The sequence below is a fragment of the Taudactylus pleione genome, unplaced genomic scaffold (genome assembly GCF_031769625.1).
Source record: "Taudactylus pleione unplaced genomic scaffold, aTauple2 ptg001990l, whole genome shotgun sequence".
Lineage (NCBI taxonomy): Eukaryota > Metazoa > Chordata > Amphibia > Anura > Myobatrachidae > Taudactylus > Taudactylus pleione.
The window spans coordinates 9,586,231-9,613,228 of NW_028286386.1; the positions used below are offsets into that span (position 1 = coordinate 9,586,231).

Here is a 26,998-nt window from a genome sequence, read left to right on the forward strand (position 1 = left end):
TGGAGTGTACTTTCGGGGGTTACAGCACCCTTAACGGTCAAGCCAGCCGGCCCTTTACTTATGACACAGGCGCACGCTTGGCACTACTTTGTTGATGCACGTGCGGCTACTGCGCACACAATTCACAAACACAGAAAATAATTTTTTTTTTGGTTTGGACTGGAGTGTACTTTCGGGGGTTACAGCACCCTTTAACGGTCAAGCCAGCCGGCCCTTTACTTATGACACAGGCGCACGCTTGGCACTACTTTGTTGATGCACGTGCGGCTACTGCGCACACAATTCACAAACACAGAAAATAATTTTTTTTTTGGTTTGGACTGGAGTGTACTTTCGGGGGTTACAGCACCCTTAACGGTCAAGCCAGCCGGCCCTTTACTTATGACACAGGCGCACGCTTGGCACTACTTTGTTGATGCACGTGCGGCTACTGCGCACACAATTCACAAACACAGAAAATATTTTTTTTTTTGGTTTGGACTGGAGTGTACTTTCGGGGGTTACAGCACCCTTTAACGGTCAAGCCAGCCGGCCCTTTACTTATGACACAGGCGCACGCTTGGCACTACTTTGTTGATGCACGTGCGGCTACTGCGCACACAATTCACAAACACAGAAAATAATTTTTTTTTTGGTTTGGACTGGAGTGTACTTTCGGGGGTTACAGCACCCTTAACGGTCAAGCCAGCCGGCCCTTTACTTATGACACAGGCGCACGCTTGGCACTACTTTGTTGATGCACGTGCGGCTACTGCGCACACAATTCACAAACACAGAAAATATTTTTTTTTTTGGTTTGGACTGGAGTGTACTTTCGGGGGTTACAGCACCCTTAACAGTCAAGCCAGCCGGCCCTTTACTTATGACACAGGTGCACGCTTGGCACTACTTTGTTGATGCACGTGCGGCTACTGCGCACACAATTCACAAACACAGAAAATAATTTTTTTTTTGGTTTGGACTGGAGTGTACTTTCGGGGGTTACAGCACCCTTAACGGTCAAGCCAGCCGGCCCTTTACTTATGACACAGGCGCACGCTTGGCACTACTTTGTTGATGCACGTGCGGCTACTGCGCACACAATTCACAAACACAGAAAACAATTTTTTTTTTGGTTTGGACTGGAGTGTACTTTGGGGGTTACAGCACCCTTTAACGGTCAAGCCAGCCGGCCCTTTACTTATGACACAGGCGCACGCTTGGCACTACTTTGTTGATGCACGTGCGTCTACTGCGCACACTATTCACAAACACAGAAAATAATTTTTTTTTTGGTTTGGACTGGAGTCTACTTTCGGGGGTTACAGCACCCTTAACGGTCAAGCCAGCCGGCCCTTTACTTATGACACAGGCGCACGCTTGGCACTACTTTGTTGATGCACGTGCGGCTACTGCGCACACAATTCACAAACACAGAAAATAATTTTTTTTTTGGTTTGGACTGGAGTGTACTTTCGGGGGTTACAGCACCCTTAACGGTCAAGCCAGCCGGCCCTTTACTTATGACACAGGCGCACGCTTGGCACTACTTTGTTGATGCACGTGCGGCTACTGCGCACACAATTCACAAACACAGAAAATTATTTTTTTTTGGTTTGGATTGGAGTGTACTTTCGGGGGTTACAGCATCCTTTAACGGTCAAGCCAGCCGGCCCTTTACTTATGACACAGGCGCACGCTTGGCACTACTTTGTTGATGCACGTGCGGCTACTGCGCACACAATTCACAAACACAGAAAATATATTATTTTTTTAGCACTTGGGGGGAGCACCCCTGATGGACAGAGCACCCCCTGGACAACACTACTTTAGGACTGGGACACTGCACAGGACTTTGGAGTGGACACAGCCCCTATGGAGAACTGACTGCACAACACAGTCCAGCCAGCCCCTATGGACTTTGAAGTAGTGGACACAGCCCCTATTAACAACAGCAGCACAGCACAACACAGCCAGCCCCTATGGACTTTGAAGTAGTGGACAACAGCAGCACTACACTACACTACACTACACTACACAGCCCTAACTCCCACCCTCCCTCTTCACTGTCCACAGCCGAGTGAGAAAATGGCGCCGACGTGGGTACCATATATAGGATCCAAAACCCGCGAGACTCCGAAGGCGGGATGATGACGTTTTGCCTCGATTTCAGATCCGAGTCAGGCGGGAAAAGTCGAGCCTGATTCGGATCGGACTCGGATCGGGGGGGCTCGGGGGGTTCGGATTTCAGAAATCCGAACCCGCTCACCCCTAATATATATATATATATATACACCGTGTTTATGTGTGTGTAGATATATATATATATATATATATATATATACAAACACTGTGAGACATACACACACAGCATTCAGTACATACACACATACTGTAGATTCCACACGCCATACATACACATGCTGAAGCATACACACACAGCATACTTACAAAGTACAAACACACACACACATAGCATACTCACAGCAGCTTTTCCTTTGATGTGTGGGCTCTGCTGCTAGCTGCGGACGTCCTCCTAGGTGCCGGGCTGCTGGGCGGCAGCGATCTTCCCCCAGGCTCTCCAGACTCCCATGCTCACTCTGGAAGGTCTGTGTTGTGAAGGCGGCGTGCTGCCCGGACCTTGCTTCCGCGTCAGGTCAAATGAAAGCCACCTGACGTGGAAGCGCTGAAAGCTAACCCTAACCAGTAGCTGAAGGGGACCTAGCCGCTACCAAACATTCAGTGCAGTAGCCGGGCAGCTGAGCAGCTCCGATAGTGAGTGGCCCGCGGCTGGTAGACGGAGACAAGGCTGTCTCCGTCTCTGAAATAAGAAAAAGTGGCCCGTCATGAGGGGGGTTTCTGGGTGCTTAGAAACCCCCCCTGCGTGCGCTACTGTGAAAATGGGTGCTAGCATATTTTTATGTCTCTAAAGTGAACTCATTCAAAAACGTGAGAAATCCATCTGCTGCATGCACCTGCAATCCCAAAAACACCTGACCCAGTCCCCCAAGAAGCCTATTTCGCTAGTTTTCATGCTTGTCTCCCCACTTTTTACATTTTCACCCCAAAAATGACATGTCTTTTTTGAGGTGTTCTTAGGTTTTTTTTTTTTGCAGATTTTTCTTTGGGGGGCTGTCCCAAGGGTTCGGAGTCGCTTCCCAATGTTTGCACCCCAAAATAAATATTTTGCACTTCTTTCCACCTGCTATTGATTGGAGAATCTTTTTTGGCGAATTCAATGCATCGAGTTTCCATTTAGGCAAAATTGTCCTGGAATCGAATTAGGCGAAAAGTTTTTAGGCAAAATTTTCACAAAAAAACAGGCAAAAAAGGATTTTCGCCTCTAATTGAATATGGCCCATAGGGAGAGATGCATCAAACCTTCTAAAAAGGACAAGGGTAGGAGTTGCCCATAGCAACCAATCAGCTTCTAGTTATAATTTATCTAGTACATTCTTTAAATTGTAATTAGAATCTGATTGGGTGTTATGGGGAACTTCTCCACCTGTTTTCTTTAGAATGTGTGATACATCTCCCCATAGACCTTGCTGCATGCAAGCTGCCTTAGAGGAACTTTGTTATGGGGTGTTCCCACTCATACCAGCAATATGAATCCCTGAACCACCTCTCCGTTGAATCTTCTTTAAACTTGTTAACAAGGATGATGATGGGAATGCCCATTTTCGGGAAAACTTTGCCCAATTTGAGGTCTGCTAATCAGGACTGTCCTGCCAAAATTAAGGCATTTGGGTGGTATGATAAATGGGTAACCATCTGCTTTCACCTTTGCTTGGGGAAGCTGATTTAGCATCACCACTGTATTTCTACCACCAGTGCAATATTGGTTCTGTATTCACCATCTGAAGATGACAGGTTTTTTAAATATTTTTTTTTACTTTTTTAATAATTTGTAACAATTTTACTTTTCTATTTTTCTATTCGTGAACTGAATAGCCCACATACAATAAATGCTTTCAGTTCCATGGCATATATGTGGCCTGACTAGCCGACACACTCATGTACATTTCAAATCAGACAGGTAAACTGTTAAGTTGTCTCTTACCATTCTAGCCCTGTATCGCTAAGGTTCTTCCCTGCAAATCCCGCCAATAAAAGATATACAGTGGCCAAAATGAAAATAATTTGTCACCACTGATTGAAAAATAGGCCACTTAGTTCCACTTTAACAATAACTGATTAAGATTTTTCTTTAACCCTATTTTTTATAAAACACTGATTATCTTGCTTCTTGTCATTGCATTGACAAAAGAGCAAAAAGGATTATAAAAATCACTAACTGACGCACCAGTGTCGCTCCTAATGGTACATCTGGCCTAACGCCACCGTGCTGCTGTGATGCTAATGGCTTTCCCACATCTTTTCCTGACACTTAAAGAAGCAGTTTTTGGAATCGGCAAAATGTCATAATTATTTTTATAACTAGCATCATTATATTTAGAATCCCTGCGCCAATTTCAATAATAAACATAAAGGACATTACTGGGAGAGTTGGTGATTCTAAGAACTGCATCTTTGGTTTAGTTTTGTTCCTAATGTTAAATTGGAAGTAAAATGACCACATATCTGTAGGAACTGTGCAGACCCACTTACTAATTACCTACTTATACTATCTTTGTCACTGTCTCCTTCGGGAGATCATGTGGGGTGTATGTCTAGGATGGAGGTGTGGGCAAGGCCAGATTAAGCCTTTGGGGGGTCTTTGGCTCTTCACCTTGGCTCTTCAGATAGAGGGACCCTGCCCCTCTTGTCAGAACGTGCCCCCTGTGTGTGACTCCTCCATGAGGCAATAGCAGCGCACATCCTATCTGCACTCTTGCAGTGGCAGCAAACTGCGGAGCCTCCTCTCGGGGGCTGATTCTGTTAGTCCTCAGCCTTCCCCTCCAGCTGCTGCTGGGAGAGCTGCTGCTGGGGGCGAATGCTGGAGACGAGCAGAATCGTCCCTAGACAACAGCGCCAGAGCTGGGTCAGAGTAGCTCTGGACGGGGGGAAGCCCGAGGGTACTCGCCCCCTCCCCCTTTAATCCCACTCTGAGTGTGAGGGGACTAGTACCATGAACCTCATTATCACGGACCTCACCCATTTCACTGGAGATATGGGTGGATCCAGGAGTGGCGTACCCTCCCAGAAGCCTTGGAGAATTCCTGAAATTAAGTTTCCCAGACATTCTAATAAATAGGATGTATTATGCATACAGCAAGGTAGGGGAATGTTCATAGACAGAAGAGATACATATGTAATGTTTCCCTGCATCAAAATGCCTGAGATCTAATAGTGCATTCCCTTGTCAAAGGAATAGCCAACCTTGATAGTCTATTTGTGATTTCACAGCATTTAACTCTCTCATTTACACAAAGCTCAAGTTAGAGGAGTTCCAAAAGTAATGATATATACCCCTGTAAAAAGAAAGGGCTGTAATTTACTCTAGACCAGAGAGGGGGGCAATAAGATAGGGCTTACTTAATAATATTTGCATCCTTTCTTCACAGTTCTTCAGTTTGGTTTTACTACGATATTTGTGGCTGCATTCCCACTTGCACCGCTCCTCGCCTTACTCAACAATATTATAGAGATCCGTCTTGATGCTTACAAATTCATCACTCAGTGGAGGAGGCCATTAGCTTCACGAGCCAAGGACATAGGTGAGTGAGAGTGAGTGCGCTATCTTTGCGTATGGAAGTATTAATGTGCTAAACAGTATAGTCAATTCCCTATAGAGAGTGCAGTATCAGGAATTGTCGATTAAAGTAGAGAAATGTGTAAATAGACATATAGATTTGTGTGTGTGAGAGAGAGATAGGATTATGTCAGTATTTCTATGTATACATTTAGAATAATCAATAATGTAAATTTAAACTGATAAAACACACATGCTATGATTTATATTTATGATGGTAAGGGACTTTGAGGGAGGATTAGTGAAATGAAAAGCGAGCTGAGGAGGGAGTGGAGAAAGGAGAAGGCATCGTAGAACAGCGCATTAGGATTTAAGTATTATGAGCCGCACATAGACTCTTTGTCATCAGCATACCAGGGAGACCAGATTGAGTGAAGCTTGTCCACTGTATTGTTTTGGAGACTGGTTTTATATTCCATTTTACATATGAACAAGATCCTGTTGATAGGCTCGCAGCGAGTCAGAGGGGCAGGACATTTCCACTTTCGAGCGAGCTGATATATAGCAACACAGGAAATATGTAGTATTAGCTTATTAGCAATACAATTTGTTGACTGTTAGCCATTGGAGAACTTCTTTGACATGACAGCAAAAAAAAGAGGATGTTGTCTAAATATACTGCAACATTAATGTAGAGTAGATCTCAGAAAATCTTGTTGACAAACTTCTGAAATACAGCTGGGGCATTGCTCAGACCACATGGCATCACTAGATATTCATAATTCCCCTCCTGGTTATTGCTGTTTTCCATTCATCTCCTTCACAAATTCTGATCAGATTGTAGGCCTCCCTGAGATCTAACTTGGTGAATATGGTTGCTCCTTTTACTCTGTCAAACAATTCTGATATCAGAGGCAGAGAGTATCTATTTTTGACCGTGATGTCATTGAGACCCTGGTAATCCATACAGGGATATAATCCTCCATCCTTTTATTTTATGATGAAAAACCCTGCAGGTGAAGAAGGCGGGCGGATGAAGACCCTTTCTATGTTCTTCTTAATATAATCGGACATTGTTTGTGTCTTGGGTACAGAGAGAGAGTAAACTCTACCTCAATCTGGGTTCTTCACTGGGATACTTTTGATCGGACAGTCCCAATCCTTATGAGGAGGTAGCATCTCTGTAGGCTCTTTGTTAAGCACATCCTTGGATTGGAGTACCCCCACCATAAGTGTCACCTGACAGTCTGTTGCGTGATGGTACCCCCTGGGAAATGACTGGTATCTGCTGTGTCATAAGTGGAGGTGGGAACAGCGGTTAATGGAATAGATAATTTGTTAGCCAACTCAGCTGTCGTAAAGTTTCCTGAGGCCACTGATTCAAGAAGAAGTGGAAGGTATACCGATCCTTGAGGATGTATTAGGGTAGCATTATGGACAGTGTGAAGACACTCCTATACTGAGCTCTCCACCGTCAGTTAGGGGTGGAAATTACCCCACTTTTTGGGACAGGACCTATGCCTGTGCCCAGCACCTGCACAATACAGGCATAGTTTTTTTCTGAAGCGTCTCTCATGTTCTTCCGTGGTAAAGCAGGAACGGCCAATTTGCATGGGCTCTTCAGAACTAGGTGACTGCGGTCGCTACATAAACTCAGATGAAATTTGAGGTGCTCAACTCTACCCCTTTCTACGCGGATACAGAGTGAAATTAATACATTGAGACAGGATGGCAACTGACAGAATCGGATCGGATCTCTCCCACGGAAGAGTTGTCCTTGCCAGTGCTGGACCAGTTGGTAACGAGGTTATGTAATCAATTTAAACCTTGTGTTTGGGAAGTTCTCATGCTATAGCTACAAAAGAATGCTACATATATTTATGAAACCTCTTGCAAGTTTTAGGGTTAGCTTCGTATATATGGCTGGCGTGGAATGATACAGTCTGGATGACGAGGATGGAGTACTGTACTTCACAGATTCAGAAGTTACAAGTGGATGTGGTCTGTGAATCCATATGTGTAGATAAGTCTTGAAGGAACTGCATAACCTGGCCCTGATTGGCTTTTTGTCTCTCCAAATGATTGGCTAATATTTTGACACTGTCCATCCTTGGGGTCTGTTCCCAACCCAAATCCATTGTGGCAGAACAAATGGTCACAATTCTAGGGTTTTTGTGGATTTGGATCAGGACCTATTGAATCAGTTTTGCATGTAGGAGGATAGCTGAAGCTTGATGCCTTGAAAGAAGAAAACTTCACTGAAGGCAGAATCAGATGTAGATGCACCTTACACAGTAAATTCAGATCTCTAAAGGAAGAGTCAGATACAAGTGCACTTTGTAAATGCAAATCTCTGACTGCAGAATCAGATGCAGAAACTGGAACAGGGCTGGAGGCCACTGCAGCCAGGAGCCAAGTGACTGTTCTGTGGAGAAAGAGAGTTGTTCTGGCAATGAGCTTAAAACAGTAGATTGTTTAAATAGGGCGCTCCTAGCTCATATTTGTTGAAATGGTCATGTGAGGGCGGCTGTAGGAATCTGGTTGGCAGATGGAATCATGTGGGATAATCCAAGATGGCCACACCCATGCACTGGGAGATCAAGTGCATCTCAGACAATTTACTCTCAAAATCAACCCAACATTTAGTGCCACGAGGTGAGCGCCAAGCCACCAGTTAACTAAGGCGGGAAATATAATATCGAAGAGGTATCGGAAGTTCCAATCCGCCATGAGGCTGATGCTTGGAACTTTTCTGTGGATACATGGCTTTTTATTGTTCCAAACAAATGTGCAGCTGAAGGATTGGAGAGAGTTATGGATATGTGTGGGAACCATGATTAATTTGGAAAAAGTATAATAATCTAGGGATGACATTCATTTTCAGTGCATTAATACGTCCCACTCAAAACATAAAAAGCCTTTTCCAACGCAACAGATCTTGATCAATAGACCTATGCTAAGGTTAATTAACTTTATACAATTGAGAGCAGGTTTTAGTAAGGTGATGCCAAATATGTTTTAAAAAGTTATTTTCCAAAGTTTTATTATTAGAATTAATATTATCTATTATTTATATGGTGTGATATTGTGTCCACAGCACCATACAGGAAAAAAACCCTCAATAATACCTCAGTATAAGATAATAATGAACTCAACAATAGAACCAGGGTATGGAGGAAGAGAAGGGTAGGGTAGAGCGACTCACTATAGCTAGTAATGATAAATTATGTAGGTATGGTAGGGAATATGAGGAAGTAAAGCAGCGACCAATTAATCTGTACCCAATAAGTGGTGGAATAGACAGAATCAGATTCACTGTTGGGAGACAGTGGAACAACAGTGCAGTTATAAAAGGATAATTCTAGGAGGATAGAATGAGGGAAGGGATTCCTGCCAACTAGGGCTGATTGTCTAAAGCCGGGAACACACTAGACGATATTTTGGATGATTTGACGATATCCGACAGATCGTTCAAATCGCCCAGTGTGTACGCACTATGGCCCTGATTCAGACCCGCTCGCTGCCGCAGGCAGCTCGCAGGGTCTGTGGGCGTGTTATTTTTTTTGCCGGGCCGCTCGCAAAGCTGTGGGAGACCTCCGATAGCTTGTGCGAGCGGGCAGGAAGCCATCGCGATAATCGTGACCATCGGCCTTGCGACGAGACCCTGTGGTAGGGTCTAGGCTATCGCAAGGCCGAGTGGACTCCCTGCTCTAATAGAGCACGAAGTCCAATGCTGACATCACTAGTGATGTCAGTAGGGCCTCCCACAAATGCCAGGCGTTCCTAAGGGTGGTAGGAGGAGTCTGAAGGGAGGAGATGTCCTTGCGGATAAAATCAATACTGGAATTTCGCTTAGTGAATATAGAAAGGGTGATGCTGAAGAAGCAGAGGATAAATTTGAAGTGGAGGAAGTCAAGGCGAAAGCTCATGCGAGAACATTTATGAAAGTAGCAGGTTTGTAGTGCCAAGGTTGGGTGGTTGGGTTAGCCCCTAAGGGAACGCCGGCGTTTGTGCAGCCACCCCCCCCGCCTTCAAAACGGGGCGAGCTGTCACTCACCATCGACAGCCGCCCTGGCTTGTAGCGATCCTCGCAGCGACTGAGCTGCAGTCGCTGGATGGGGAGTGAGGTGACCAAGTCAAATGTGAAGCGGCAGCCAGTAGAGAACCTGAGAGGGATTGTGGACAGAAATGAGGTTGGATATGTAAGAGGTAGAGGAGGGATTGAAAGCTTTATATATGAGGGTGAGTATTGTAAAATAAATGTATTCTGTAGTAGATAGGGAGCCATAGAACATTTTTCAGAGGCTTGAGGCTGATATAGAGCAGCAGGAGAGGTAAATGAGGCAGATGGCAGGATTAAGAACAGATTGAAATGAGGAGTAGTGGGTGAGAAGAAGGCCAGAGCAGAGAAGGTTGCAGTAATCTAAGTGCAAGATGGTTAAATAGATTGTGTAGGAGAGGGAGGAGTCTAGGATGATGTCTGCACAGCAGACCTTGGGGACAGAAAAGAGGATGGTGCCAGGGGCATCTTATGAGAGGAGGGGGCCCGTGTGCACTCACCGTGCGGGGCCCCCTCCTCTCTCCCTGGTGGCTGGCAGCCGACTGATGCGGCTGACCAGCCACCGGAGCCTTAGTAGACTCCGGGCACTAGAGCGTGCCCGGAGTCTACTGCGCATGCCCAGAACGCCGGTAAATTGCTGCGGTGGCCATTTTCCGGTGTTATGCGCATGTGCAGTAGACTCATGGCACACTCTAGTGCCCTGAGTCTACTGCGCATGCGCAGAATGCTGGGAAAATGGGTGCGGTGGCCATTTTGCGGTGTTCTGAGCAGCGCTGAGACCCGACGCGGGACCACGGACAGGTAAGTTTAAAAAAAACCCTGCACACACTGTACCCATTATAGATACGCCATTGAGTCAGTGAGAGGGTCCAGAGTCAGTGAGAGTGTCCAGAATGTGAGGAATACAAACAGTTTGGTTTTTAATTTGAGAAAGCACTGAAAACATTTAAGAAGAGATGAGAGGATGAAGGGAGCATTCAGGGGAAGAGAGATAAATTTCAAAGGAGCTGTGTTAGGACTCTGGTCTGCAGTACGTCTGTGCCACCAGAGTTGCTGCTAATGTATTCTGACATTTTCTCCTCACATGCAGGAGTTAATCTCACTCCCCTGTTTAATAATATGCACCTGCCTCACAGACTATTTATTCCCGCCCCTCGCCATGCACCTGGGTGGTCATTGATTGTTTTCCCTTGATTGTGTTCATGGCCTGAATCTGCGCTCCTGTCTACTCTTCTTCTGCAAACTGCAGCTCCACTGCTGTCTGTGAGTCTATCTAATCTACTCTGCAGTTTTTTGCCTTTGCTTGATTCCAGTCTGTATATCTCCAGCCTGTAATCTGTGCAGCTCCAGCCGGGTGGTCTCTGCAAGCTTTTCCTCCTATTGCTGCATGTGAATCAGACTCATCCACTCTGCAGCATATGGTTATTGTTTGTATCCAGTTTTGCATCCCTTCAAGTTTCTGTTCACCACTGGTTCCAGTCCAGCTTAAGCCTCTGGTTCAAGTCTGGTTCAAATATCACTACTGCTATGATTTTCTTTCAATAAACAGTTTATATTTCACTAAGCTTCTGGCTCCAAAGCTGCCATTACAAGTATCCAATTACACAATAGCTGATGAAATTGCGGTGTAAAGGGAATAGAGAAAGGGGCCAAGAACCCTTGATGAACACAGACCATTAGAGGGAGATGGGTGGTGGTGGAGTCAGACGAAGTGACAGAGAATGAGCAGTTAGAGAGGTAGGAAGTCAGCCATGAGAAGGCACTGAGAGGAAAAGAGTTTAAAGACAGCAGACAGATCATGGCGGATGAGTGTAGGCCAATGAAAACAGAGGGAATAGGAGGTATGGATGGTAGCAACACAGTGATAGACAAGCCGCTCAAGGATCTTGGAGTCAAAGGGGAGAATAGATATAGGGATGTAGTTAAAGACAGAGAGTCTCATTCAGACCCGGTCGCAAGCGATGAGCGCTCGCAACCGGGTCGATGTTAAGGCCCTGCGCACATGCAGCGGCCGCACTGCGCGTGCGCAAGCCCTGGAGCGAGAGAGAAATTCACTACAAAAGGGGCGGCTGTCGATGTTGATCGACAGCTCACCCGGTTTTGTAGGCGGGGCGGGGGGGTGGCTACACAAATGGTGGCGTTCCTGATGGAACGCTTGCCGTTTTGTGGGTGGCCGCACTGATATCAGCAGTGATGTCAGTGGGGAGCTTCCTGCTCGATCAGAGCAGGAAGCTACCTGGGGCTTGCGGTTGCTGAGACCCAACCTTAGGGTCTCGTCGCAAGCCCCAATGGTCGATCGCTAAAGCTGTGCGTGGTAACCCACAGCTTAGCTAGCAACCAGGAGGCCGCACTTAAAAAAGAAGCGGCCACCCTCATTCAGAACGAGCGGTCGCTTCTTGCGACCGCCTCTGAATGAGGGCCAGAGTCTGGGTCAAGAGTGTTTTTTTTAGGAAGGGTTTGATGAGGGCAGTCTTACAGGAGGAGGAGACAATTCTGGATTAGAGGGACGTCATTCCTAATATAGAGAAAATAGGAAGTTAGGGTAGATATGCAGTTGGAGACAAGTATGAGGTGTGGTAGGAGAAGTCTGAAGGGAGGAGATGTCCTTGCGGATAAAATCAATTTAGGAATTAATTGAGTGGCAAAGTAGAGGGAGCAGAAAAAGGAAGGGCAGAAAAAGGACAGTGCTGAAGAGTTGTCAGGGACTGGGAGGTAATGATAGACTTGAAATAAGATTGTTTGAATATAGAAAGGGTGATGCTGAAGAAGCAGAGGTTAAATTTGAAGTGGAGGAAGTCAAGGCGAAAGCTCATGCGAGAACATTTATGAAAGTAGCAGGTTTGTAGTGGCAAGGTTGGGGTGTGGACAAATGATAGAGGTAGTACTGGATGTGAAAGACTTAAGAAGGGGAGATGATGGCCAGGGACAATTGGTCAGGGATGTCACACGGTAGGAAAAGATGTGGTCAAGAGAGTGACCACTGGAGTGGGAGAGGATGACGGGCACTTTATTACATACAGACCTGGCATTCCAAAGGGTGTGGGGGAAAGGGATGGATTGACATGAGGGAATGTGGACAAGGTTGGCAGGGTCACTCATGTGTAGCAGTAAGTTTGGGGGGCGGGGAAAGGCGGAGATCTTGAGCATGAGACAGGCAATTGAAGAGAGGAGAGGAGGAAGGGACGTAAGTGTGGGGTTTGTTGGGGGAGCTAGGAGGGGAGGATTAGTGAGGAGATAAAAGTGAGAAGAGGGGAAGAAGGCAGAGAGAGTAATAATGATGCATAGCAGTGGGAAGTGGAGAAAAAGCAGGAGGCAGGTAAGAGCGCGGGCTCCCAGAAATATGAGCAGGGGGTGGACCACAAAGTGATATGACAGGGTATGGAATAATGGAAGGAGAATGAGATGGACTGATGATGTGTGAGGGGGAAGGGAGTGAATAAGCCAGGTGGCATGGTGAGAGAGGCAGAGCAGAGGGGAGCAGTGAGAAGACAGAATGGAGGAGAGTGGGGACAGGTGAAAGGGAAAGGGGATTCAATGGTAAGTGTAAAACAATGCTAACAGCTCAATGGTCCTAAAAACATGGAAATAATAATAATTAATCAATGGCATAAAAAATGGACATTCACTCAGCAATACTAAAGGCAGCAGTGGACGTACAATAGCAGTACTAGAATAGCAGCGATTGGTGTATATTACAGGTTGAAGCTAACACTTACACAAAGGGTGCAGGAAAATAAAATGGTACTGTATTAGAAAAATAAAATGGCAATAAAATGTTACATACAAATAAGAACGCAGTAAGATACAGAAACAATATGGCAATATGATGCAAAAGGAAATCAATAATGGCAGTTAAAAGATTTTAAAATGACTAATGTTTCTGTATAATGAACTTTTAAATACCATCTGGGCTGACCGATTATTACGTACTTTAAACAGGTATTTGGTATGGGATTCTAGAAGGCATCGGGATTCTGTCTGTTATCACCAATGCGTTTGTCATAGCTGTTACCTCCGACTTCATTCCTCGACTGGTTTATGCCTATAAATATGGACCTTGTGCTGGTCAAGGACAAGCTGGAGAAAAGTACAGTAATATTTTACTCATGTTTTGCTATTTTTCTGTATATTTCTATGTCATAATTATTGCAGCATCATTGCAGCTACGTTTCTAGCACTCCAGATTATTTGCTAATGCCTGCCACAGCTCAGCCAGCATAGAGACAGGGGCAGAACTATGGGAGACAATGGAGGCGCCTGCCGGCGGGCTCCAGCTCTGAAGGGGCACCTCCTCCATTGTCCACAACATATTCACCCCACTTAGGGCTGTAACTATGTACACTACTGGAGAGCTCCATATCAGACCATCGGCTGCCGCCTTCGTCTATCTATAGCCTGGCTGCATGCAAATTGCTACATTACAGTGTCAGTGGCTGTGACGGGGGGGGGGGGGGGGGCACCAAATAATAACTTGCCTCCGGGCATCTGGGATGAACTTACGCCACTGCATAGAGACGCCCACTACTTGCGATCGCTTCTGAATCAGGCCCATAGTGTCATGTAATGGATACAGATGTGACCATTACATTTTGTAGTAGAGATAATTTGGGCGTTGGGCCCTAAACTGCGCCGAACTATAATAGTTTTGTTTGTTTTGGCCAGAACATAACTACAGAGCATGTACTAATCTGTCCCTTTATTTGCTAAGGTGCATGGTTGGCTATGTAAACGCCAGCCTGTCTGTCTTCCTGGTCAATGATTTTGAAAACCGCTCAGATTCTGAATTTCATGCAAGAAGATTAAATGGATTTCCTGTGAAATATTGCCGGTAAGACCAATACATGTCCTCTAATACATTTAATTTTGTCAGAAAATTATTCAGAGAACATTCTGGGCTATTATTATGCGTTCCATGACCAGTTGCTAAAGACATGTATGACCTAGATTTCATGAAGTTGATAAGTGATCCCATTTACTGAAAATTTTGCATGATTCGTACTCCACTCCAGTAATATATACCCCACACCTGATTCTGTACCTTCGCCTTACACACAGATTATAAATACCGTGTATATATATATATATGTATATATATATATATATATATATATATATATTATACACACAGCGGGTAAAATAAGTATTGAGCACATCAACATTTTTCCCAGTAAATATATTTGTAATGGGACTATTATAATAAAATTTTCACCAAATGTCAGCAACAACTAATCCAATCCACACATGCAAAGAAATCAAACTATAGATGTCCATAAATTAAGTTATGTGTAATAATGTGAAATGACACAGGGAAAAAGTATTGAACACATGAAGAAAGGGAGGTGCAAAAAGACATGGAAAGCCAAGACACCAGCTGAAATCTATCAGTAATTAGAAAGCAATCCTGCCCCTTGTCAGTGCAAATTAATATAAACTGGTTCTGTCTGAACTGATGGCCTATAAAAAAGTGTCTCATTACCAAGCTGTCACACAAGAAAAATCTCATGATGGGTAAAAGCAAAGAGCTTTCTCAAGACCTTTCCAACCTTATTGTTGCAAAACATACTGATGGCACTGGTTACAGAAGGATTTCTAAACTTCTGAATGTTCCAGTGAGCACTGTGGGGGCCATAATCCGGAAGTGGAAAGAACATAATTTCACCATAAACCGGCCGCAACCTGGTGCTCCTCGCAAGATTTCTGACAGAGAAGTGAATAAGAATTATCAGAAGAGTTGTCCAAAAGCCAAGGACCACTTGTAGAGAGCTTCAGAAAGACCTGGAATTAGCAGGTACAATTGTTTCAAATAAAACAATAAGTAATGCACTCAACTGCCATGGCCTGTATGCACGCTCAACACGTAAGACTCCATTGCTGAAGAAAAAGCATGTTGAAGCTCGTTTAAAGTTTGCTGCACAACATTTGGACAAGCCTGTGAAATACTGGGAGAATATAGTCTGGTCATATAAGACCAAAATTTAACTCTTTGGATGCCATAATAAACACCATGTTTGGAGGAGAAATGGCACTGCACATCACCCCCAAAAAAACATACCAACAGTGAAGTTTGGAAGTGTGAACATCATGGTGTGGGGCTGTTTTTCAGCATACGGTACTGGCATTCTTCATATGATTGAAGGAAGGATGATGGAAAAATGTACCGAGACATTCTTGATAAAAATCTGCTGCCATCTACCAGGATGCTGAAGATGAAACAAGGGTGGATATTTCAGCAAGACAATGGTCCCAAACACACAGCCACAGACACTCTCATTTGGTTTCAGAGAAAGAAAATAAAGCTGCTAGCATGGCCCAGCCAATCACCTGACTTGAATCCAATTGCAAATCTATGGAAAGAACTGAAGATAAGAGTTCATAGAAGAGGCCCACGGAACCTTCAAGATTTGAAGACTGTTTTTGTGGAAGAATGGGCCAAAATCACACCTGGGCAATGCATGCGATTCGTTTCTCCATACAGGAAGCGTCTTGAAGCTGTCATTACCAACAAAGGCTTTCTGTATGAAGTAATAAATACATTCCAGTAAGTGTGTTCAATACGTTTTCCCTGTGTAATTTCACATTATTACACATAACATAATTTATGGACATCTATGGTTTGATTTCTTTGCATGTGTGGAATGCATGGGTCGTTGCTGACATCTGGTGAAAATGTCATTACAAATAGCTCCATTGCAAATATATTTACTGAGAAAAATGTTGATGTGTTCAATACTTATTTTACCCGCTGTATATAAGAACACACACACACACACACACACACACACACGCACACTTTTTGCTGGTTTATTCCTACAATATGGATGTAAGTGTGTTAGATTTACTAATTAGTATTTCACTGTATAAAATATTGCAGTTATTTCTGATTGGAACCCAGCACATATGAATATCTAGTTCTACAGCACACGTAACATTTTCCAACAGTATTTTGAAGATGTGAAGGTGCAATCTATCCCACATACAGAAGATGAGGTCTCTACTATATAAATCACCAGTGATTACATTTCGAGAAATGTTCCACACAACAAAAATCTGGGCATTAGCTAATTGTAATTTTGATTTTGTGTTGAAATATTTTCTTCTGTTAAACAATGTTCTATGTTCTCAAGGTACCGAGACTACAGAGATCCACCTCATGCTTCCGAGCCATATGCTTATACTCTGCAGTTTTGGCATGTTCTGGCTGCACGCTTAGCTTTTATCATTGTGTTTGAGGTAAGATATGATGATGATATGCCATAGGCAGACTGCCACTTTATGCAAAGTCTCTGATGCCCACCACCAAGTATGTTGTTTTTTTCCTAACACCAGTTTCCTGCAGTAACAGGTATTGCTAAGCAGCGACCCGCTCATTTTTGGTGTCCCAACACTGGGTGTACCTGGTGTCAGCTGACAATGTGTTAACAAAAAATACCACATTCATTTAACATAGTCACCAAAAATGAAGTTCTTTTTTAAAAAACGATTTAAAATCACTCTGTAAAACTGCAATATAACATAAATGAAAAATATGTCACAATTACCACTCAACTAAATTCCTGTTCCTCGTTCATATAGCCAGCCAGCGGTGTAACTATAGTGGGTGCATGGGGTGCCATTGCTATGGGAACCAGAAGTTTAGGGGGCCTGTCTCCCCTGCACCCAACTCACGTCAGCATCAGTGCCCAACAGAACAGCAAGACAGGGGACACGGTATTGAATACAAAAAGGGACCGTCTTCAAATTACTCACCACGATGTTAGTGTATTCAGTACAGAGTATTGAAAACACTAAATCGATGTGAGTAGTTTGTAGATTGCCCTTTTCTACCAGCTCACGACTCTCAGTGGATGGGTCGCAAAAAAATTTGACTCAAAGAGCTAGGTAAGCAGGAGCCTGCCAGTGGGAACTTCGGGCACTGTGGCATAATGTGAAATGGGGCCACTGTGTGGCATTATGTGAACTGGTAGTAGTACAATTAGACATAATATAAACTGGGGGCACTGTGTGGCATAATGCACATTACAGCACTACTATGGAAAAAAGAAAACAAAGCAATTGGTACTTGTACTTTATGGAGATAGGTTGTAGCTGTTAATGAAGCTTATGTATACAGTAGCTTCAGATTTAGGAACAGACAAAAGAAAATATTAAACAGCACTACTTATCTACCTGTGTCTGTATGCATAGATCATTAGCCATGGTAAGAAAAAGCTGGTTATTTTAAAAGAAATTGATTCTATCTTCAGCAATACAATTGAATCATATAAAGAAAATGTTTCCAGTATGGATACAGTATTAAAAAATTAAAGCACCGGAAGTTGTAAATATCATTATTACCTGTAAATATATGTGTAAAAAATGTCCAAAATAATGGAGAAGTTATTTTGTATGAGCCATATGTAAATAGCTGTTTTTATGGATACCAGCAAATACATAGTATGATGTCATCCTTATAGGAAACAATTGTGTATCAAAGATAGATAATAAGTACTTATCCTGTCCAAGCATGGGGTTTTGGAAATTAGATTCCACATAAGATGCTTCTGGTTGTCTCTCTCAGGTAAGCAGTTAAGTTGAATCAGGATCCTGATGATGTTAGCTCAGAAGTCCCAAACGTGGTCCTCAAGGCACCCCAACAGTTCATGTTATATCCTTGGTTGAGCACAGATGGTTCAAATAGACTAAGGTACTAATTAAGTCACCTGTGGTCAAGTATGGATATCCTTAACACCTGGACTGTTAGGGTGCCTTGAGGACCAGGTTTGGGAACCTCTATGTTAACTGCTTTCCAAATAGAGTGTTTATCAGATGACTCCCAGCAGTACCTCTATTTCATTTCCCAGACAACTGACTGCTTCCCGTCTGCATGTAAAGCAGGGCCACGCATCTCGTTCCAGGCGAGACAGAGCGGTCAACTCCGGGTGCAGTAGTCGGGCGGAAACTCTCATTCTGCTGACAGTGTCTAAAGGGCAGCTTCACTTTCAAAGATGCAGCTGAGTCAAGTCTTGTGTCAATTAAGGTAGAAAGCCGGCTCTCACTGTAACAATGTCCTTCTCCATTCTCCAAGTATAATAAAATGAGAACTTGATATATGCTCCCAATTACCACTAACATGTTTCCTTCACACTTGGGTGAACTTTTTCAAAGTGACATTTACATACAGCTTCTAAAAAGTAATGTCTCCTTTATCTTGGAAATGTATTATTTTATTGTAATATACTTACTGTTAATGAAATTAATAATTTGTGGTGCTTCTACTGTTTAATATTGTATCCATACTGCAGGCAGTTTTATGTTTTAATTCAGAGGTTCCCAAATGCAGTCCTCAAGGCTCCCCAACAGTTCAGGTTTTAGAGATATCCATTGTTGAACACAAGTGGTTAAATCAAATTGACTGATACCTACTGACGATTGTTCCCGGCAAAACCAATCAGAAATTGCTGGGTCCACAGGAGAGTCTGGGGAGTCAGAGGAGATCCGTCCTGCACATGTGTAGAACGCATTTCCTCTTCAAACATACAGCCGGGCAGTGCGGTCGCACCTTGTCAGCTGAACCACAGTTGGCTGCGTTCGCATCCTATGCGACCATGTCAGTTAAGTGGATAAGTCACCTGCACTCAACCATGGATATCTCTAAACCGTGAACTGTTGGGGAGCCTTGAGGGCCACGTTTGGGAACCTCTGTTTTGTTACCATTTTGTTGCAAATAGAATAAATCCATTGTTTGTTTTTAAAAATCAGCCCTTTTCTTGCCATGGCTAAATGATTTATGAATACAGGGCACGTGGCATAAAATGGACAACTACTGCAGAGAGAGGATTTGTTAGAAGCTTTGGAGGCCCCTTCAAAATGTTGCTATGCGGCCCACAAAGTTCTAGTTATGCCCCTGTTTCCAGCTGTGTCACTCCCACTTGGGCACCCATACACTAACAAACAACACAGGTAAAATTCAGGCGCATTTATTAAAATTGTTGAATTAATATAAAATTATTATTATTTTGCAATTAATTTCTAATAGTAATTTTCCGCTGCTCCTACAGAGTATATCTGTAATACTCTAAATATGCACACAAGAAACTGTTATTTTTCAATAACAAGGAGTGCGTAAAGATATAAAAATATCAAACAATTTTTTATATATAAAATATATCCATAAACATATCCATATATAATGGTTAGACAATTTGAACAGTATATATTTAATGCACATTTGAGAACATGATATTAGTGTTTACAGCAATAATCAAATAGAAAAAACATGTGCTAATTAAGAATAAACTCCGTCTAGTTTACCCCCTAATTGGGGAGCAGCCACTTAGTATCTTTATAAACATAGACATATAATTGCCTTTAAAGAAATAATTTCATCTCTCTCTCCAGAGAAAAACATCAGTAATGCCACAAGTTGAATTAAAACTCCACTTCTCTAGTAGATTATGTCCTTAGATTATTCCAAAATAGCAGCCCATATAAAGCAAAGGAATTAAAGTCATAAGTCTCTTGGGAGAGTGATCACAATCTACCCATTTAGGTATCTTACCACTGCCGTTTGCTGGGAGCAGTGAGAGTTCTCCTGGATCGATTTCCAGTAATCCATGGAGTGCAGGCTGCCACTATTAGAGGCGATGAAAGCTCTGCTTAGGTGGCTTGTGCTGCTCCAAATGGCAGGCTGATGATGTAAAAAAAGGCACACTTCACAGGAGACAGTGGGTCAGTGAGCACGTTAGATCTGCTTCTGCTCAAAAAGACCTGAAGTTCTGGCACAGAGTCATCTGTATGTGGCTGCTCTCAGACAGAGTGTTCCCGTTCCTTAACGCGTTTCTCCGCTGTTAGGGGTAGCGGTTTCCTCAGAAGGTAACAAGACAACCTAGGGCATGAGTGAAGAGAATGTCCGATTCTCACAGTCCTCCTTCATTGCATCTAACCCTTGGCAGTCCAGCAGGCACTGTAGCCCCTAGCCCAGTGGCTCCCATACTGGGTGCCGTGGCACCCTGGGGTGCCTCAGGGCACTTGCAGGGGTGCCTTGGGTTGGTGGTCTGGGACAAAATCAAATTATTTTTGATCAGTGCAATAGAGTAAAACAAGTGCTGGTGGCTGACAAACAGAAGCACAGCCCTACCCACCACATAACTAAACTTAGGATGACAGGTAAGCACATTTTACCAAGTTTAATATTTTTTTTCTGAATTTCTCAATAAGAAACTTTTGGCGTAAGGGTGCTGTAAAAAAAAAATGATACCCTAGGGCGCTGTGATTCAGGAAAGTTTGTGAACCACTGCCCTAGCAAAACCTTTCTTCATATCTACATGATATCAGCATCTCAGTTTACTTAAATGTCTCCATGGCCTCTGGGCACGGTTCTTTACCCCGGCACTGCCCTGCATACACAATTTAGCGCAATTATGGGTGGTTCCGAGTTGTAGTGATCTCAGGGCCTGATTCAGAGCCGCTCGTTCGCTCCGAGCGATGTTCGCACATCTGCGCATGCGTATGGGTCGTAATGCGCATGCGCCAACAAGTCATTGCGGTCGGAAATCGTGCGCTCGCAAAACAGCGAGGGCCTGCTAATTTGAGTGACAGAATGAGGCGTTTGTGGGTGGTAACAGGGGAAGGTGCTTGAAAACGGGGAGTGGAGATCTGAACGTAGGCGTGCCAAACGGTCAAAACGGGCGTTTAATGGGTGTGCATAATTAACAAAGCAGCGTCATCGATCACGTCACTTGGTTGTCTTTTAGCCTGAACTGCTCGCAGTGATAGCGGGAAGTAAAACCTACCACAAGCACTCCGAGCAGTTCAGACGCCTTTCGATGTACTCGATTAATCTAATAAATAGCGGAGATGACGTATGATGCGAACGGCCAGGAGGGCGTCTTTACAAAATAGCGAGCGCATGTTTCGTTCGCTTGCTCGCTCAGACATAGAGGCGTCAACAGACCGCAAAGAGCGAGCGCTCAATTTAAATAGCCGGCCCCTTTTTCTGAACAACCGTTCGCAAATAGCACCACTTGTGACTGAATGGCAACAGGGCATCATAGTATAAGCATTGTGTGAAAGTGTCTTGGGCATGTTGTCAAAATTGCAGGTTATACACAGGTGCACATGTGCAAAGATCTATCTCTTTTTCAGTTGGATATCCTGCACCAAAAATAGGGCTAGTGTGTCTGTATTAGAGATGTGCGCCGCCCCTCGTGTTTTGGTTTTGGATCTGGATCCCCCTGGTTTTGGATCTGGATTGGTTTTGCCAAAACCTCACCTCTGTGTTTTGTTTTTGTGTTTTGGTTTTGGATTTTTCTTAAAAAAAACCCATAAAAACAGCTAAAATCACATAAAATGGGCCTGTTTTTGTTCCTACAGTATAATTAACCTCAAAAACATTTATTTCCAGTAATTCCAATCAATTTTGACCACCTCACAATATTATTTGCTTCATCTAGTTAAGGCCAAACGGTTGCATCCAGCTAGCTTGCTGACTAAGCTAAGTGACACAGTGGGCGGCACTAACATGTGGCAGTTCAGCTTCTAATTTCCAACACGGATACAGTGTGTTATACAGTGTGGGTTGGATTCACCAATAGTGCACTTACTGCGAAAGCAGTGTCGGCAGAGCGTGGTTGCTGACAGTGACCTCAGTACATGGAATGGCAGTGCTGCAGTGCTGGCAGTGTCCTCAGTGAAGGGTACCGGTGATGTCGGCAGTGCGGGGGTGCCAGCGGTGTCTTTAGTGTAGGTTTGCTGGCTGTGTCGGCAGTTCGGGAGTGCCAGTTGTGTCTTTAGTGCAGGTTTGCTGGCTGTGTCGGCAGTTAGGGGGTTGCTGGTGGTGTCCTCAGTACATGGAATGACAGTGCAGGGGTGCCAGCGGTGTCTTTAGTGCAGGTTTGCTGGCTGTGTCGGCAGAGCGTGGGGTGCCAGCTCTGTCTTTAGTGCAGGTTTGCTGGCTGTGTTGGCAGAGCGGGAGTGCCAGCGGTGTCCTCAGTGCAGTTTTGCTGACTGTGTCGGCAGTGTAGGGGTGTTCTAAATGCAGGGTGCCGGCGGTGTCGACAGAGCGGGGGTGCCAGCAGTGTCCTCAGTGCATGTGTGACAGTGTCAGCAGTGCAGGAGTGTCGGCAGCTGTGGTGTCGGCACCGGGTGATACTGCCAGTGGGGGTGCCGGCAGTGTTGGCAGCGTCAGGCGGCCGGAGATGGCGGGCGCCATCTTCTTTTTCTCTATCTGTGTGCATTTTTAAAGGGCTTAACGCTGATTGGCTGAGAGCCGTGACAGACCACTTTCTTCACCAATCAGCGTTAAGCCTGCTCAAAACAAAACCTTGCGACCCGACAGTGGGGTCGCGAGGTTTTGCCTCAGGTAAGGGATCCGAGCAAACAGGGAGATCGGAGCTGCGCTTGGATCGCCCAGATCCCCAAAATTCGGGTGGGTTCGGATCTCTGAGATCCGAACCCGCTCATCTCTAGTGTGTATGTATTAGGGGTGTGAACCAGCCTCTTTTCGTGTTTTGGATCTGGATTGGTTTTGACAAAACCACCCTTCCGTGTTTTGGGTTATGGGTTTTGTGTTTTGGATCTGTAATTTTTGAAAAAAATCATAGAAACAGCTAAAATCACAGAATTTGTGGTTTTTTTTGCTCTTATGCTATTATTAACCTCAATAACATTAATTTCCACTCATTTCCAGTCTATTCTGAACACCTCACACCTCACAATATTGTTTTTAGTCCAAAAGGTTACACCGAGGTAGCTGGATGACTATGCTAAGCGACACGAGTGGGCGGCACACATAAGTGGCCCATCTAGGAGTGACACTGCAGTGGCAGACAGGATGGCAGTTTGAAAAACTAGGCCCCAAACAGTACATAATGCAAGGAAAAAAAAGAGGTGCAAGAATGGAATTGTCCTTGGGCCCTCCCACCCACCATTATGTTGTATAAACAGGACATGCACACTTTAACAAAACAATAAATTTCAGCGCCAGGGTTTGCCACACGACTGTGGCTGAAATTATTGGTTCGTATGGGCCCCCACAAAACAAGCTGGCAATTAATCTGTCCCTGCACAAACTGGCTCTACGGAGGCAAGATGTCGTCCTCATCCTCCTCATCCACCGATTCCTCACCCTCTTCAGTGTTGTGTACATCCTCATCCTCACAGAGTATTAATTCGTCCCCGCTGGAATCCACCACCACAAGTCCCTCTGTACGTTCTGGAGGCGGGTCTCCCTGGAAGAGTTGATAATTAATTTTTATGAACATCATCTTCTCCACATTTTGTGGAAGCAACCTCCTACGCCTTTCGCTGACAAAGTTCCCGGCTGCACTAAACACTCTTTCGGAGTACACACTGGAGGGTGGGCAACTCAGGTAAAATAGAGCAAGTTTGTACAGGGGCCTCCAAATTGCTTCTTTTTCCTGCCAGTACAGGTACGGACTGTCTGACATGCCTACTTGGATGCTGTCACCGATGTAATCCTCCACCATTCTGTCAATGGTGACAGTATCATATGCAGTGACAGTAGACATGTCAGAAATTGTTGCCAGGTCCTTCAGTCCGGACCATATGTCCAAACTTGTCCCTGCCTGCCCTGCATCACCGCCAGCGGGTTGCTTAGGATACCTAAGTTGTTTCCTGGCAGCCCCAGTTGCGGGAGAAAATGAAGAAGGAGCTGTTGACGTGTCACGTTCCGCTTCAGCTGACAATGTTTTCACCAGCAGGTCTTTGCACCTCTGCAGGCTTGTGTCGGCCGGAAAGAGAGACACCACATAGGCTTTAAACCTAGGATCGAGCACGGTGGCCAAAATGTAGTGGTCTGATTTCAACAGATTGACCACCCTGGAATCCTGGCAAAGCGAATGAAGGGCTTCATCCACAAGTCCCACATGCCGAGCGGAATTGCTCCATCTTAGCTCCTCCTTTACTTTCTCCAGCTACTTCTGCAAAAGCCTGATGAGGGCAATGACCTGACTCAAGCTGGCAGTGTTTGAACTAACTTCACGTGTGGCAAGTTCGAAGGGCTGGAGAACCTTGCACAACATGGAAAGCATTCTCCACTGCGCTTGAGTCAGATGTATACCCCCTCCTTTTCCTATGTCATAGCTGGATGTATAGGCTTGAATGGCCTTTTGCTGCTCCTCCATCCTCTGAAGCATATTGAGGGTTGAGTTCCACCGCGTCACAACCTCTTGCTTCAGGTGATGGTGGGGCAGGTTGAAGAGTGTTTGCTGGCGCACCCAAAGTGTCTCCTGCCGTTTTTCAGAAAATTCTGCACCACCAAATTTATTGTGTGAGCAAAACATGGAACATGCTGGAATTTGCCCAGATGTAATGCCCGCACAATATTGGTGGCATTGTCAGATATCACAAATCCCCAGGAGAGTCTAAGTGGGGTAAGCCACTGGGCGATGATTTCCCTCAGTTTCTCTAAGAGGTTGTTCGGCGGTGTGCCTCTTACTGAAACTGGTAATACAGAGTGTAGCCTGCCTTGGAACGAGCTGGCGTTTTCTGAGATGCTGCTACTGGTGACGCTGCTGTTGTTGCTGCGTAAGGTGATACATCTACCCAGTGGGCTGTCACAGTCATATAGTCCTTAGTCTGCCCTGTTCCACTTGTCCACATGTCCATGGTTAAGTGGACATTGGGTATCGATTTTGCTTCAGGATGACTGCTGTCATACTTCATCCTCCTCGCTAAGGACTGTTGGAGGGTCAATTGTTTAGTAAAAGTAGTGGTGTTCCTACTTCCTCTCTGGGATGATGAACGACTCCCAGCAGCAGCGGCAGCAGTAGGCTTAGCAATACAGGATCCTCCGGAGGAATCCCGGATAGGAGAGTCAGTCATGCCAGTGACATGGCCTGCAGGACTACTTCCGATCCTGACTAAGGAGGAAATTGACGAGGAGGGAGTTGACGGTGTGGTTCGCAGGCGCTTGGATACAACAGGACAAAGGGATTTAGGTGTCCCTGGACTGTTTACGGTCTTAGCCAAAGTTTCTGAACTTGACAGTAACTTTTTATGGACGCGCTGCAGGTGACGTATAAGGGAGGATGTTCCTAGGTGGTTAACGTCCCTACCCCTACTTATTTCACCTTTACATATGGTACATATGGCAAGACAGTTGTTGTCCGGATTTGGATAGAAATATTGCCAAACCAAAGAGGTGGAATGTTTGGTCTTCTGCCCAGGCATGACCGTGATGGGCTTTTCCTTCCCACGGACAACAACTGTCTCCCCCGGAGCCTGATTTAAACAAACCACATCACCATCAGAATCCTCCTCGCCAACTTCCTCCTCAGCGCCAGCTACACCAGTATCCTCATCCTGTTGTACTTCAACAGTGACATCTTCAATTTGCATATCAGCAAGTGGACTGTGGGTGCTCCTTTCAGCACTTGCAGAGGGCGTGCAAATGGTGGAAAGAGCCACCTCTTCCCGTCCAGTGTTGGGAAGGTCAGGCATCGCAACTGCCACCACACTTGGACTCTCCTTAGGGATTTGTGATATCTTCTTAGAACACACAGTTCTTCGCTGTGCTTTTGCCAGCTTAACTCGTTTGATTTTTGTAGCGGGAGGAGGGCTTCCATCGTCATCTGAAGCTGAACCACTAGTCATGAACATAGGGAAAGACCATAGCCGTTCCTTGCCACTCCGTGTCGTAAATGGCATATTGGCAAGTTTACGTTTCTCCTCAGATGATTTAAATGTTTTTTTTAAGGTCATTTTCCTGAACTTTGTCATTTGGGATTTTATATGCCCTCTACTATGACATTGGGCATCGGCCTTGGCAGACAACGTTGATGGCATTTTATCGTCTATGTCATGACTAGTGGCAGCAGCTTCAGCACTAGGAGGAAGTGGTTCTTGGTCTTTCCCTATTTTATTTTTATCGGACAAAGTTTTGTCCTCCATTTATGTTATATTGATATATTCTTGCGGCTAAGGTGCACACAAACACAGAAAAGAAGAATTTTTAATTTTTCTGGAAGTGCACTTTGGGGGTTACACCACCGTTTAACAGACTTATGACACAGGCGCAGGCTTGGCGCTGTTCCTTTGTTGATGGACGTGTGGCTACAGTGCACACAGGGCCTGATTCAGAGCCGGACGCTATTTGCGCTCGCTCGTTCAGAAAAAGGGGCTGACTATTTAAATTGACCGTTCGCTCTTTGCGGTCTGTTGACGCCTCTATGTCTGAACGAGCGTACAAAGCGTACAAAACATGCGGTCGTTATTTAGAAAAAAACGCCCCCTGGCCGCTCGCATCATACGTCATCTCCGCTGTTTATTAGATTACATTGAAAGGCGTATGAACTGCTCGCTATTCTTGTGGTTGCATTTTCCTA

The 26,998-nt window shown here is 44.7% G+C and overlaps 1 protein-coding gene across 3 annotated transcripts in view; it reads left to right on the forward strand.

The window, feature by feature from the left end:
- Positions 1-26,998, forward strand: part of ANO4 (anoctamin 4) — a 267,991-nt gene that overhangs the window by 228,637 nt on the left and 12,356 nt on the right. For all 3 annotated transcript variants that reach the window (XM_088465536.1, XM_088465538.1, XM_088465537.1), the window contains 4 exons: positions 5,487-5,639; positions 13,614-13,761; positions 14,383-14,502; positions 16,799-16,904. In XM_088465536.1, coding sequence (XP_088321662.1) covers positions 5,487-5,639; positions 13,614-13,761; positions 14,383-14,502; positions 16,799-16,904 — 527 coding nt within the window. The remainder of the gene's footprint in view (positions 1-5,486; positions 5,640-13,613; positions 13,762-14,382; positions 14,503-16,798; positions 16,905-26,998) is intronic.